Source organism: Sphaerodactylus townsendi, linkage group LG06 (genome assembly GCF_021028975.2).
Source record: "Sphaerodactylus townsendi isolate TG3544 linkage group LG06, MPM_Stown_v2.3, whole genome shotgun sequence".
Classification (NCBI taxonomy): domain Eukaryota; kingdom Metazoa; phylum Chordata; class Lepidosauria; order Squamata; family Sphaerodactylidae; genus Sphaerodactylus; species Sphaerodactylus townsendi.
The window spans coordinates 5,431,131-5,446,204 of NC_059430.1; the positions used below are offsets into that span (position 1 = coordinate 5,431,131).

At 51.7% G+C, this 15,074-nt stretch overlaps 2 protein-coding genes across 2 annotated transcripts; both read right to left on the minus strand.

Moving 5' to 3' along the window:
- Window positions 1-455: 455 nt before the first annotated feature.
- On the minus strand, window positions 456-2,479 carry ATP6V1FNB (ATP6V1F neighbor). Its single transcript, XM_048502467.1, has 2 exons — window positions 2,004-2,479; window positions 456-822 (listed from the first exon to the last, which is right to left on the minus strand). The coding sequence occupies exons 1-2, from the start codon at window positions 2,458-2,460 to the stop codon at window positions 713-715; spliced, it is 567 nt and encodes a 188-aa protein (XP_048358424.1). The 5' UTR covers window positions 2,461-2,479; the 3' UTR covers window positions 456-712.
- Window positions 2,480-5,776: 3,297 nt separating this feature from the next.
- Window positions 5,777-13,692, minus strand: ATP6V1F (ATPase H+ transporting V1 subunit F). The gene is made up of 2 exons (XM_048502469.1): window positions 13,461-13,692; window positions 5,777-6,567 (listed from the first exon to the last, which is right to left on the minus strand). Exons 1-2 carry the CDS (start codon window positions 13,664-13,666, stop codon window positions 6,366-6,368), a joined length of 408 nt encoding a protein of 135 aa, XP_048358426.1. The 5' UTR covers window positions 13,667-13,692; the 3' UTR covers window positions 5,777-6,365.
- Window positions 13,693-15,074: the final 1,382 nt, after the last annotated feature.

A 15,074-nucleotide genomic window follows, 5' to 3' on the forward strand; every position in this document is an offset into this window, starting at 1 on the left:
TGATACAGCCCAAAATCGCATTCGCATTTGTAGACCCGTTGCTGAGAACTTGCATTGAGTATACGGATTCATCAGTGGTGGGATCCAAAAATTTTAGTAACAGGTTCCCATGGTGGTGGGATTCAAACAGTGGCGTAGCGCCAATGGGGCTGGGCAGGACATGACAGGGCATGGTCGGGCATTCCGGGGGCGGGGCATTCCTGGGAGGGGCTGTGGCAAGGAGGCAGCCACTGCGCTGGTCCTTGGGCAGGAAACGAATGCACGCAGGCACAAGCTGCCACGTACGCCGGTGCACCTCCTGCTAGACTGCTTCCAGTTCTGTGCGCTACTGCTGAGAGGAGGGGCGTAACTAGGGCAAAAATCACGTGGCAAAATCACCAGTTAGTAACCCCCTCTCGGCACACACAAATAATTAGTAACCCACTCTCGGGAACCTGTGAGAACCTGCTGGATCCCACCTCTGGGATTCACCCATTATGGTAACTATCAGATCATGAAACTGCGGAAGTATTGGAAGCGCCGGCTAACTTTTGGTGTTCTGTTATTAGCAAACTACCTTAACTCCATTGGTAATTGTATTTATAACAGTGTCTTTCTTAATTATGCCATTAAAGGTTTTTAAAGGTTAAAGGTCACAACAGGAAGCCAGAATTTCAAAAGGTAGGGCAGTAGGATCCTGTTTGCAGCCACGGCCACAAGAGGAACGCCTTGCTCAGAGGGCCACGTCCCGTGGGTGCAACAGAGAGAAGGCCCCGTTCTTGCGGAAGAAGCTGTCGATGCGGCACTTGGGTGTGGGGGCCACGTAGGTGTGGGCCATGTTTCCTGGAGAGACAAGAAGGTGGAGGGAACAAGAATGGAGAGGCATAGCTTCACAACACGGGCACACATCTCTTCCCAAACACTTGCAGTGGCAAATACCCATGTGTCCCACACATTGGGGACTAATCGGGGGGATTCCTCAGAGCTCCCCTCAGTATCACCTGCAGCTTCAGGATTTGAAGGGGCAGCCAAAAGAGGTCAGAATTTGGGTGGGGACTTCAGTGGGCTGTAATGCGATAAAGCCCACCCTCCCAAAAAGCCATTTTCCGCATGGTAACGCAGCAGTGGCGTAATGGTTAAGAGCAGGCGCTCTCTAACCCAGAGAACTGGGTTTGATTCCCCGCTCGGCCACTTCAGCTGTGGAGGTTTATCTGGCGAGCTAGATTAGCTTGTGCGCTCCAACACATGCCAGCTGGGTGACCTTGGGCCTTTCGGAGCTCTCTCAACCCCACCCACCTCACAGGGTGTTTGTTGTGGGGGGGAAAGGGAAAGGAGTTTGTAAGTCCCTTTGTGTCTCCGTACATAAGAACAAGCCTTTGTGTCTCCATACATAAGAACTCCGTACATCAGACCAGAGTCCATCTAGTCCAGCTCTCTGCTACTCACAGTGGCCCACCAGGTGCCTTTGGGAGCTCACGTGCAGGAGGTGAAAGCAATGGCCTTCTGCGACTGATGCTCCCAATCACCTGGACTGTTAAGGCATTTGCAATCTCAGATCAAGGAGGATCAAGATTGGGAGCCATAGATCGACTTCTCCTCCATAAATCTGTCCAAGCCCCTTTTAAAGCTATCCAGGTGAGTGGCCATCACCACCTCCTGTGGCAGCAGATTCCAAACACCAATCACACGTTGGCGTGAAGAAGTGTTTCCTTTTATTAGTCCTAATTCTTCCCCCCAGCATTTTCAATGGAGTCCCCCTGGTTCTAGTATTGTGAGAAAGAGAGAACAATTTCTCTCTGTCAACATTTTCTATCCCATGCATAATTTTATAGACTTCAATCATATCCCCCCTCAGACGTCTCCTCTCCAAGCTAAAGAGAGAAAGGGGGGTATAAATCCAAACTCTTCTTCTTCTAATGGGATCGCTATTCTCTGGGGGTCAATTCTAGCTCTGGGACATCTCCAGGCGCCACCTGGAAGTTGGCAAGCCCAACAGGCTCCCTCGCTTTGGGGCGTCCACTTACCCATCTGCCAGCCGTAGTTGAAGTTGGTGGTGATGGGCAAGGTGTACTTGTCCTCCGGCCGGAGGAGCGCCCGAGTCTGCAGGTAGCGATAGCGCCCCTCGTCCTCGTGGGAGGTGCCCTGGTACAGCAGGGCGCGCACCTCCCGAAAGGCTGGCTTCATCTCGGCCTCCAGCACCCGCACATCAATCCCCAACAGCTCGTCTTCCTTGGGTGGCTTCGGAGGAGGAGGCGGAGAGGGGGGAGGACTCTTGGGCTTCTGGAGCAACGGGGGCTTCATGGAGGGGAGCTTGAGGGTCGTCTCCACGGCCTTCTTGCGCCGCTCCCGCTGGCGCTCCTGCTTGGCCTTGACGAGGGCCCCGTACTTCTGGTGCCAGCCGAAACGCAGCATTAGCTCCTTGTTGTACTCCTCTTTCCAGAAGTTCTGCTGTAAGGCATCCATGTTCAGTGGCCGGGCCATGGTTGGACGGAGACGGGCCTCGCTCCTATCCGAAACCTGAAGCTACAGCACCAACAGCAGCTGTCCACGGGCCTTTCTGTTCCCCGGGCACCCTGCCCCGACCGGCCTGTTGCCAAGGAAGAGACACCCGAAGACCCCAAGAGAAGCCCTGCTGCTCTTCCCTCACCTGCTTCAGGTGTGACCTTTGAGCTGGCCAAGGTCCTCTGGTGGCCACCGGGGCAGCCCCTTGTGAGCTCATAAGGTCGTGCTTGGAGAGGGCATAGGAGCTTGGGGCAAATGGGGAGAGTGGGCAACTTGACCCACCCCCTTGAGCCATGGATGAGGGCGGGCATTTGCCTACCCAGGGGTGGCCAACTTATGGCGTTCCAGAAGTTCATGGACTACAATTCATGGCGCTCCAGAAGTTCATGGACTACAATTCCCACCAGCCCCTGCCAGTATGGCATGGCACAGGTCCACAGATCCACTCGCCTGCTTTGGAGGGTGGGCCGTGGATGGCATCACACCCTGGTGAAGTCCCTCTCTGTCCCAAATTCTACCCACGTACCTCCAGGAGTTCCCCAGCCCAGAGGTGAGAGGTAGGCGTATGAGGTTAAGAGCTCATCTAATCTGGAGGAACCAGGTCTGATTCCCCGCTCTGCCGCCTGAGCTGTAGAGGCTTATCTGGGGAATTCAGATTAGCCTGTGCCCTCCCACACACGCCAGCTGGGTGACCTTGGGCTAGTCACAGCTTCTCGGAGCTCTCTCAGCCCCACCTACCTCACAGGGTGTTTGTTGTGAGGGGGGAAGGGCAAGGAGATTGTCAGCCCCTTTGAGTCTCCGGCAGGAGAGAAAGGGGGGATATCAATCCAAACTCTTCTTCTTCTTCTAGGCAGTTTGGTGAGGAATCTCAGCTGGGATGTGCGCCATACGAGTCTGCTTAGCGGAGCTGCTATTTCCTCCAGGGGAATTAATCTAATGAATCCTAATCATTTCAGACAATTAACCTGTTGTCTGAAGTACCACTGCTGGATTTCCCTATAGGCTTGGCCAACTGAAGTCGAGGGCCTCAAAATCTAGCCTTCGACCGAGGCGCGTAATATTTTTGACACCGCCATAGGCCTTTCTTACACATGCTGCCATAACACACCGTAGTCTCTGAAACAACCTTCGGTAATTTTCCTTGCACTCCACTTTAGAATAAAGTGCTTTCACATTGCTTTCACCTCCTGCACGTGAGCTCCTAAAGGCACCTGGTGGGCCACTGCGAGTAGCAGAGTGCTGGACTAGATGGACTCTGGTCTGATCCAGCAGGCTCGTTCTTATGTTCTTAATAACACTGTCTGAAGCTCATTACTCGACACTAGCATCAATTTCCGTATTGATTTTGTGAACTGCGGATTTTTAAACGCCCGTCATCATCCTCGGCTTTACTCAATTGTGTTTGAAACTCTCTTCCATCTTCCTCTAGCCGTGAGGGCAGGGGTTTGGGAGGGGCCTCCCAAAAGGAATACCCAAGGACTTCTCTTCATCTAAATCCAGCACCAGCTGTAACTGCAAAGAACTCCAGACCCCACCTTGGAGGCTGGCAACCCCATTGAACAACTCTTCATTTTCCAACCTCGTGCATTAAATGAATCTTTGATCTACCGTGTTTCCCCGAAAATAAGACAGTGTCTTATATTAATTTTTGCTCCCAAGGATATGCTGTCTTATTTTCAGGGGATGTCTTATTTTTCTGTGTTCTGTTTGTCGGGCATGCTTCCAAACAAAAACTTTGCTACGTCTTACTTTCGGGGGATGCCTTATATTTCGCACTTCAGCAAAACCTCGACTACGACTTATTTTCAGGGGATGTCTTATATTCGGGGAAACAGGGTAGTTTAGCACATCGGAAGCATCCACCTGCTCATTCTCCAAGAAACATTGGCCAAGAAAGCCAATTCGATTCTAGGCTGTATCAATAGGAGTATGGAGTCAAGATCGAGGGGTGTAATTGTACCTAACCTGCACTGGTTATAGACCTTACCTGGAACATCGCATGCAGTTCTGGGCACCACAATTCAAGAAGGATATTGACAAGCTGGAATGGGTCTAGAGGAGGGCAACCAAAATGGCAAAAGGTCTGGAATCCATGACCTATGAAAGTGATGGCAAACCTTTTCGAGACCGAGTGCCCAAACTGCAACCCAAAACCCACTTATTTATCGCAAAGTGCTGACACGGCAATTTAACCCGAATGCTGAGGTTTTAGTTGAGAAAAAATGGTTGGCTCCGAGGCGCACGTTACTCGGGAGTAAGCTTGGTGAAGCAACCGTGCAATGCTTCAAATGGGTGAATCACAACCCTAGGAGGGTTTACTCAGAAGCCCCATTGCCAGCAACGAACTTACTCCCAGGTAAAGGATCGTGCCCAGGCTAGCCTAGATGTGAGTAGGGGGGGGTGATTTTCCACCCCCTCCATGATGAACTCTGTGCACGTGTGCCCACAGAAAGGGCTCTGAGTGCCACCTCTGGCACCCGTGCCATAGGTTCGCCATCACTGACCCATGTGGAAAGGCTTAGGGAGCTGGGGATGTTTCGTTTGGTGAAGAGAAGGTCAAGAGGTGACACTTGGCCCTGCTGGCAGAGGCTGATGGGAATTGTAGTTCCTAAACATCTGGAGGGCCATAGTTTGAAGACCTCTGGGTGACATGATAGCCATGTTTAGATATTTGAAGGGATGTCATGTTGGTGAGGGAGCAAGCTTGTTTTCTGCTGCTCCAGAGACTAGGACCAGGAGTCATGGGTTCAAGGTGAAGGAAAGGAGATTCCACCTAAACATCAGGAAGAACTTCCTGACCGTCAGGGGCATACCACTGGCATCTGCTCATACCAACCTGCACACCAAAGCTTCCTAGCATGTGGCCCAGCAGCTTTTCACTCCAACAATTCAAGATTTGCTCCTGAACTGAAGGCTCCAGAAGGCAGAAAGGGTCGGTGGAGGAACCATGAAGGCCCCAGACAGGTTCTACAAAACAGTGGTCACTATCACTTATATAGAAGAACGGCTCCCACTAACTTTCCCTCTGACGCACGGATTGCCCAATCCCCCTCCTGAATGCAGCCCGAGTGTGTGGATGTTTGTCCCCGTAAGTCCCAGCAATTTATTGTCGAAGGCTCTCATGGCTGGAATCACCAGGGTGCTGTGGGTTTTCCAGGTAGTATGGCCGTGTCCCAGTAGCATTTTCTCCTGACGTTTCACCTGCATCTGTGGCTGGCATCTTGAAGATGCAAGTACCTCAAACGTGAGCAACATCACTGCCCCTGGTCACAAAAACACATCAGCCGAAACTGTGTCAGTTGGATTAATTTATCATCCAGGATTCTGGAACACAAGATAGACGGGAGGGGGTGTATGCCACACACCACCAAACCAAGCACAAGTACCAAGGACCAACGGATACAGAGCTGACTGGCCAAAAAGATCACTTTTATCACCTAATGGTGTGACAAACGGGCACAAGAATCGTGGCAGAATATGGCGAACAGCCAGCTATTCCCAATCTCAGCAACGGGAGGAAGCCAACACAGACCTGGCTACGGTTGGGCAGGAGGGGGCCAGTTAATGCTACCGACTGGAGTGAACTGGGAGCATGGGATGAACATGAGGTGTTCCCCCCCACCCCCCATGGAAAACACAACAGATGCTGAACAAATAATGCCAAATTTTGGGAATGCAGAAGAACCCGGTCAATTCTCAGGGTAACAAAAGTCCAGGGTGAAATAGCGCACTATCCTTAAAGCACAGCCAGAAGGGTACTAATTATCGAAGTAATTGGAGAAAATTCTCGAAGTAATATATGACACGGAAAGCAGACACAAAGTCTTTACAGGAGAGGGGAGATGCGTCAGCAGCTGACCCAAAGCGCGCCGCCTGCGCTCCGTCTATCGCAAGTCCTCCGCGGTGAACATGCCTTTGGCCCGGCGCAAGATGGAGTCTTTGGAGGCATCGTAGGGGTGCTCCTTGGAGGGGATCTCCAGCACAGCCGGGATAGACTTGGTGTGCGCGTCAATGGCGTGCCGGATCATCTCTGCCACAAACTGGTTGATGAGGATGATGCCGATGTCGTCGCGGTTCAAGAAACCCCTGAGGACAGAGACCAACAGGTTGGGTACTTGCCAGCACTGAAAACCGAAGAAGAAGAAGAAGGAGGAGGAGGAGGAGGAGGAGGAGGAGAAGGAGGAGGAGGAGAAGAAGGAGGAGGAGAAGGAGGAGGAGGAGAAGGAGAAGAAGAAGAAGAAGGGGAAGAAGGAGAAGGAGGAGGAGGAGGAGAATGAGAAGAAGGAGGAGGAGGAGGAGAAGGAGGAGGAGGAGAAGGAGAAGAATGAGAAGAAGAAGGAGGAGAAGAAGGAGGAGAAGGAGGAGGAGAAGAAGGAGGAGAAGAAGGAGGAGAACAACAACAACAACAACTTTGGATTCATATCCCACCTTTCCCTCCTGTAAGGAGACTCAAGGTGGCTTACAAGTTCCTTCTCTTCCTCTCCCCACAACAGACTTTGTGAGGCAGGTGGGGCTGACAGAGTTCCAAAGAACTGTGACTAGCCCAAGGTCACCCAGCAGGAATGTCGGAGTGCGGAAACACATCTGGTTTACTGGATTAACCTCTGCCACTCGGGTGGAGGAGTGGGGAATCAAACCCCGTTCTCCAGATTAGAGTCCACCTGCTCTTAACCACTACACTACGCTGGCTCTTCGAGGGAGGGGGTGCATAGCGGGGGATATACCATAGCAAACGGCACCCTATTGATGCCCGCCAGGACCTGGCATTTAGAAATATTCTGCCCTCGAAAATGTAAGCTATTGATAAGACCAGCCCTTTCCTCTTCGAAAGTCAGCTGGCCGTTGCTGCATCCATCCAGCCACAGCAAAGTCCACAGGGGGATAACTTTTCAAGGGAAGAACTGCCTGCTGTCTCCCCAGAATCTACTGGCCATCCAGTCCTTCCCCCCACGGTGAGAATAGGCCCACCTGCTCCTCCTCTTTGGCTTAAGAACATAAGAACAAGCCAGCTGGATCAGACCAGAGTCCATCTAGTCCAGCTCTCTGCTGCTCACAGTGGTCCACCAGATGCCTTTGGGAGCTCACATGCAGGATGGGAAAGCAATGGCCTTCTGCTGCTGCTCCTGAGCACCTGGTCTGTTAAGGTATTTGCAATCTCAGATCAAGGAGGATCCAGATTGGTAGCCAGAGATCGACTTCTCCTCCATAAATCTGTCCAAGCCCTTTTTAAAGCTATCCAGGTGAGTGGCCATCACCACCTCCTGTGGCAGCATCTTCCAAACACCAATCACACGTTGCATGAAGGCAACGAGGATGATTGAGGGACTTGAGCACCTTCCTTATGAGGAGAGGCTGCAGCGTTTGAGATTCTTTAGTTTGGAGAGGAGACGTCTGAGGGGGGATATGATTGAAGTCTATAAAATTATGCGTGGGGTAGAAAATGTCAACAGGGAAATTTTTCTCTCTTTCTCACAATACTAGAACCAGGGGGCATCCATTGAAAATGCTGGGGGGAAGAATTAGGACTAATCAAAGGAAACACTTCTTCACGCAATGTGTGATTGATGTTTGGAATATGCTGCCACGGGAGGTGGTGACGGCCACTAACCTGGATAGCTTTAAAAGGGGCTTGGACAGATTTATGGAGGAGAAGTCGATCTCTGGCTACCAATCTTGATCCTCTTTGATCTGAGATTGCAAAGGCCTTAACAGACCAGGTGCTCGGGAGCAGCAGCAGCAGAAGGCCATTGCTTTCACCTCCTGCAGGTGAGCTCCCAAAGGCACCTGGTGGGCCACTGCGAGTAGCAGAGTGCTGGACTAGATGGACTCTGGTCTGATCCAGCTGGCTTGTTCTTATGTTCTTATGAAGAAGTGTTTCCTTTTATTAGTCCTAATTCTTCCCCCCAGCATTTTCAGTGGATGCCCCCTGGTTCTCCAGCACAGAGCAGAATGTTCTCTCTGCCCACAGACTTTCCACTCCAGGCATCATTTTATCGCCAGAACTCCAATCCCTGTCCCCTCTCAGGCGTCCCAGTCTCCAAACCTCCTGCTCACCAAATGCTGCAGCCTCTCCTCATGAGGAAGTCTCCCACCACCATTTAAAGTGAGCTATGTGTTGTTTCAGAGCACCCGCCCTTTTATCCCACAACTGTAAAATTTACACAGGCACCTGTCTTGTCAGACTTAGTCAAGAGCTTTTCGGGAAGTCCATGCTGTCTACCAGACCGCTCATGCTCACATGCTTCTTTGTCTGCCGTTCAAACGATGATCTGCTAGCCAAGAATTTCCCTTTACAGGCACCCCACTGCTGCTTCGCTCCCTCCTTCACTCGCTTAATAAATGGATTTCCCCCTCACCATCCCCCACCACATGCCAGCCAAGCTGGCCTGGGTCACCACTGCCTCTGGAACCCACTACAAAGTGGCGCGACTAATCTCTCATACCTTCCAGTCTTCTGAGAGGCCAACGTTAGCTAAATTTCACAGCTGATTTAAGTACCCCCGGGGTGGTGGAGAGGAAGCCCCCTAAATCTGGTCACTGGCTATTTTTATTTATTTATTTATTTATAATTAATTAATTTTACATACCGCCCCTCCCCGGCTGTGGCTCTAAAGTGTGAACAGCACAATAAAACAACAATTTCCATTAAAACCCCCATTAAACAGCACAAATTAACAAAATTACATTGAAGGCCCAGCATAAAAAACTCTCATAAACCTACCCTGGAAGGAAACAAGATGTGAGAGAGTGGAGGGCCCCCCAGAAGTATTATGACTCAGAGTACAAGGGGGAAGGGAAAGGGGGGAAGGGGCATGCCTTATCAGCTGCCTGCCCTCCCTAAAAGCCCGTGGGAACAATTCGGTCTTACAGGCCCCAAGTGAACTCTCCCAAGACTCCAAGAGGGCCTGGATATTTCCTAACAACCTCCAGAGGAAGTGGTCGGCCACTGTGTGGTACAGGATGCTGGAGCCGATGGACCACAGGACTTTTAAATTTTGCTCATCAGTCCTAGAACGTCAACTCTTGTCTGCTCTAACTTGGTTCCTCTGACATCCAACTAACAGCACAGAGAGGTAAAGGTGAACGTCTAAGCATAATCGGGCTCTGAATACCGCCTCCATTCAGATCACCTGCTGTTGACTTCGAGGACAGAGGCACGGAAGAATCAAAAAGAAGTCAATCCTCCGCTTTCTTTCCTGTAAGGAGACTCAAAGGGGCTTACAAACTCCTTTCCCTCCCCCCCTCACAACAGCCCTGTGAGGTGGCTGTGGCTGAGAGAGCTCAGAAGAACTGACTAGCCCAAGGTCATCCAGCTGGAAGGTGTCAGGGCAGTGCACAAGCCAACCTAGTCTGGCCAGATAAGCCTCCACAGCTCAAGTGGCAGAGCAGGGCATCAAACCCAGTTCCTCCAGATTAGAGTGCACCTGCTCTTAATCACTACACCACGCTGGCTCTCTGGAAGGAAGGGGCCACAGCACTCAACCGGGGCACATCCTGCAAGCCCCCCCCCCCCCCCCATAAATTCCTGGGACCAGTTTCTGCCCTCCTGGAGATAGCGGAAACACCACCGGCAGATCATATCCTCTACCAGCAATTCAAAGCTCCGACCTTCTGAGAAGCTCCCCCAAGGTCACCGCGAAAGCAGAAGCCTCCTTTGAAAGTCATGCGGAAGCTGGTGGAAGGCAGCTGAGGCCAGTGGGGCTGGGGCCCGGGCAGGCCTGGCTGTTTGGGCATAAACACAAACCTGGCCGGACCCAGGTTGTTCCGGACACAGGAAGCGCTATTGTGAAAGAAGCTTCATTTTTCCGTGGAGCTGTGGTGCCAATTCTGACTCACGTATTCTGAAACTGAGAATGCTACAGCCAGGAGACTTGCAAAAGGAGTATTAGCTGCGTAACTGAAGCTGCAAAATCAACGGGGCTCCAATACAACCTCCACCCCACTTGTACACGACCACAGAAATTAAGCACGCTCCGATTTTTCTGATTTGCACAGAGTAGCAGTACAAAGAACATCAGGGTGACTTGCAGAAATAAAACATAAGAACATAAGAACAAGCCTGCTGGATCAGACCAGAGTCCATCTAGTCCAGCTCTCTGCTACTCGTGAGTGGGCTCCAACTCAGGGTGCCTTTGGGAGCTCAGCATGCAGGGAGGTGAAAGCAATGGCCTTCTGCTGCTGCTGCTCCCGAGCACCTGGACTGTTAAGGCATTTGCAACCTCAGATCAAGGAGGATCAAGATTGGGAGCCAGAGGTTGACTTCTCCATAAATCTGCCTCCAAGCCCCTTTGTAAGTCATCCAGGTGAGTGGCCATCACCACCTCCTGTGGCAGCAGATTCCAAACACCAATCACACGTTGGCGTGAAGAAGTGTTTCCTTTTATTAGTCCTAATTCTTCCCCCCAGCATTTTCAATGGATGCCCCCTGGTTCTAGTATTGTGAGAAAGAGAGAAACATTTCTAATTTGCTAATTAGAAATTAAAAAGTTGCTAATTTTAGGATTAAAGGCTTTGGGGAGCAACTGCATCCCTCTTCTTTCTTAGGGAGGGAGGAGGGTGGGTGGGGAAAGCAAAACACCAGTGGCAGCGATTGGCCCTTTGCCTGCATGCAGAAACCCAGCGCCGTCTCTTCCTTCCCCAAATTAAGAAGCTTCGCAAACTTATCTGCAGAGGCAGCAGCCCACAGTCACAGAGGGCAGGTCTATCGTTGTCTACCAGCCAGGGTATCTAAAGCAGGTGGGCCAGATTTAGCTCCTTCGGAGGTTGTCGCAGGCCCAGAAGCCGGCTGCGACAATCCTGCTCAGGTCCAATCGGGCCTGCCGAGCCTGTTGCGGGCTTGCCAGCCATGGCAGCCGTCCCCCCCACCCCCAGCATTGACCACCTCTCCTAAAGCCAGCGTGCAGGTAAGGGTTAAGAGCAAGTTAACTCTAATCTGGAGAACCGGGTTTGATTCCCCACTCTGCCACTCGAGCTGTGGAGGCTTATCCGGTGAGCTAGATTAGCTTGTGCACTCCCACACACGCCAGCTGGGTGACCCTGGGCTAGTCACAGTTCTTTGGAGCGCTCTCAGCCCCTCCCACCTCACAGGGTGTTTGTTGTGGGGGAGTGGGGGGGGGGAGATTATAAGCCCCTTTGAATCTCCTTTCGGGAGAGAAAGGGGAGGGGGTATAAATCCAAATCCTTCTTCTTGTGCCATTCTGGGCTGGCAAGCCTGTCACAGCTTCACACACACACATATGCCCTCACTCTCAATCTGACCTGGTGAGCCATTCCCACCCCCCTCCAGTGCTGGAAAGCGTGAAGAGGGGGCTCACCAGGTGAGGCAGCTACACCCCCCCCCCCCCAAGTGCTGATCTGGGCTGGTGAACCTGCAAGGGGGGCTCAGTAGCCAAGGCAGCCACTACCCTCCCTTCAGTTCCAACCAAGGCAGCCGTGGCGTAGGAGGTTAAGAGCTCGTGTATCTAATCTGGAGGAACCGGGTTTGATTCCCAGCTCTGCCGCCTGAGCTGTGGAGGCTGATCTGGGGGATTCAGGATTAGCCAGGTGGCTACTCCTGGTACACACGCTTCAGCCAAGAGCCCCTGGGCTAGTCTGCCATGCTTCTCGGAGCTCTCTCAGCCTCACCCACCTCACAGGGTGCTTGTTGTTAGAGGGCTGGCTTAGGAGATTAGCCAGTCTCCTTTTGAGTCTCCTGCAGGAGAGAATGGGGGGATATGAATCCAAACTCTTCTTCTTCTTCATATCCAATTGATGTCACAAATGAGCTTGGCACCCCTGATCTAAAGGGAACGTCCAGATTCAGCCCACTGAACTGACCCCCCCTCCTCCTGGACATTACTAGCAGGAGATCCCATAAAAGTTAGATCTGCTCACACACACCCCTGTCCCAAGCCCCCACCCAACCGACCTACCAGCAAGGAGAGGCCGGCCAAAACAGGACTGCAGGAAGCCCCTGTTCTTTTGAACTTCTGCCCACCCAGCAAAAACCCTCCTTATCACCAGCGTCACACCCCAGCCATCCCAGAACCCAGTTACCCTGAGCCACCAAAGACGGGACCCCAAACAACTTGCTTGTCCAGGAACCCTTCAAAAGTCACACAAATGGTCTGTCTAACAAGGGGAAAGGTGGATGAACCAACAAGGGGGGGACCCTTCGGAATCAAGGCATAATCCCCCCCCCAAAAAATACTTGCCCCTCAACCATATATGGCAGCTCCTCCAGACCATCTAAGTCCTGCCAGCATGATGCTGGCACTGGGATGATCGGGGAGGCTGTCCCACATCTGGAGGTTCGGGATTGACACCTATGCCATAGAAGGTTGACAGGTGCACTTGGGCCACCTTCCTAGCCTCCCCTACCCAGCAGGGCTGTTGTTAGGATGAAATGGAAGGGAACGAGGGAAGAACTGAACTACACAAAGGAAAACATAAAGAAAACTTAGAAAAGAATGCCAGATCCCCTTTCTCCCCTGTTCCCCACTGCTGGAGCCCCACCCCCCTATTTTGTCCCCCCTCCCAAGAATGGGCTCTTCCGCCCTCCACCTTCTCACGAGGCCGGCCCGCCTCCTAATTCCTCCCCCCCCCCACGCCGTGACAATGGACTCCCCCAGCTGGCCAAGAATGGGCTCTTCCGCCCTCCACCAGGGGCCGGGTCATTCCTGCCTCCCACTCCCCTCCCCCCACGCCGTGACAATGGACTCCCCAGCAAGGTAGCCCCCCATTGACACTAATTCCATTTTAATTAATTCCCCCCCACTATTGCACTGGTTTGTCCCAACGAGTCTTTCCCCCCGTATAGAGAAATGGACTCTCCGATAGGATGTTAAGCAACGTCCCTACTCCCCCCCCCGTGGGAAAAGCCAGATGGTACGTCCCCCATCAACGCGACTAAGAGCCCCCTCCTCCGGGGAAGTGGACTCGTCCTCCGTTGCCACGACAACCAGCCCCCTGCAGCCCCCTCCCCGGCCTCCCTCCCGCACCTGAAGGCCTCCTCAATCTCCGTCAGGCCCGTGTCCTTCTCCACCACCAAGAAGTTCGGCCGCCGATGCTTGTCCAGCTCCCCGACGCCGCCCAGCAAGAAGCCGGTCACGGTGTCCTCGTCGCCCACCACGGCGATCAGCTTCCCCCGGCCAGCCATCACGGGAACGACGGAGGACCCTGCGCGGCCACCGTCCAATGCAAACATTCAAGGGCAGACGACCGCGCAGGCGCGCTTTTAAAAGGGCATGAGGCCGCCTCCCGGTTAATGAGCATGCGCACACCGCGCCATGACTCCCAAATGGACAGGCTTAAACCGGGCAGCTATCGGAGCATGCGCGCTTCACTTGGGACCTATTTTTAATTATTTTTAAATGCTTTATCAAGCTGGAGGCAGAGAAAACTGGAACAGGGCGGTGGGAGGTCAATCTTGGAATTCAGTGAATGTAAAATTATGGGATTCGTTGCTTGTTTCTTTTCTTAGATGTACTGTAACATTTTAATCTTCTCCTGTTTTGTATACTTTTATGTGTTTTAACCACTCTGAGCCTATCTTGGGGAAAGAAAGGGTGGGATATAAATCCAATCAATCAAATCAATCAAATACCACCCTTTCCCATCCAAAAATGAGCTCAGGGTGGCTAAACAAAATATAAAACATACAAAAATATAGACTTCATGTATACCAATTAAAAAACCCTGCCCGTTAACATCTAGGAGAGGAGAGTCACTACATTTACGATCCTGGGGGAAAGGACAAGATTAAAAATGGATTAACAGGTAAACTATGTAGCAATAAACTGAAGCAATGCCGCTCGGAGGTCCCCTGAATTCAATCCTAACCATGCTCATGTAACCCCCATGTTCAGAATGGGTTGACCCAGAAAGGGGTGCAGAGCTCATGTAGTTTGGAGGAGACGAGGCTACCAGACTCGGACCTTGGTTTGTATAAGCCCTGAACACCTTGTTAAGGTAACCGCAATGTTGTTGGGAACTAGTGGGAAGGGAGTTGTTTATTTTTGCTATGTTGTAAATGTTGGAGTTTATTGTTTCAGGGCTTCTTTTTATGTTTGTAACGGGTGAGAGTTCTCCTGGAAACCTTCATCATGTTGAATCCTGTCCACCAAGCCCTTGGAGTCTTCAGGAGCCAACCCACTTGCAAAGAAGAATTGGACTTGGCAGTATCAGTGGACTGTAAATAGAAGGACTTGAAAATGCAACCTGAACAGGACCTTGAAGTGTGATGTTAAATGTTGATGTTATATGTTAAGAAAGTAAAGCATTTTGTTTTTTTTTTAATTTGTTGTTGCAAACTCATTCCAAGTTCTGCCCCACAGAACCCACAGATAGAAGAAGAAGAAGAAGAGGAGTTTGGATTTATATCCCCCCCCCTTTCTCTCCTATAGGAGACTCAAAGGGGCTTACAATCTCCTTGCCCTTCCCCCCTCACAACAAACACCCTGTGAGGTAGGTGGGGCTGAGAGAGCTCCAAGAAGCTGTGACTAGCCCAAGGTCACCCAGCTGGCGTGTGTTACACTCACTTGCAAGCAAGTTCAGCAGGACATTCCCATCCAGTGTTTAAATGCTGCACATATCAAAAAGGATTTATGTTTCCC

Excerpts from the sequence above, each read along its gene's own strand:
- ATP6V1FNB (XM_048502467.1), bottom strand. The coding sequence starts at position 2,460 with ATGGCCCGGCCACTGAACATGGATGCCTTACAGCAGAACTTCTGGAAA. Across the intron at positions 823-2,003 it reads CAACTACGGCTGGCAGATGG|GAAACATGGCCCACACCTAC; the intron begins GTAAGTGGACGC and ends TTGTCTCTCCAG.
- ATP6V1F (XM_048502469.1), bottom strand. The coding sequence starts at position 13,666 with ATGTTTGCATTGGACGGTGGCCGCGCAGGGTCCTCCGTCGTTCCCGTG. Across the intron at positions 6,568-13,460 it reads GAGATTGAGGAGGCCTTCAG|GGGTTTCTTGAACCGCGACG; the intron begins GTGCGGGAGGGA and ends CTCTGTCCTCAG.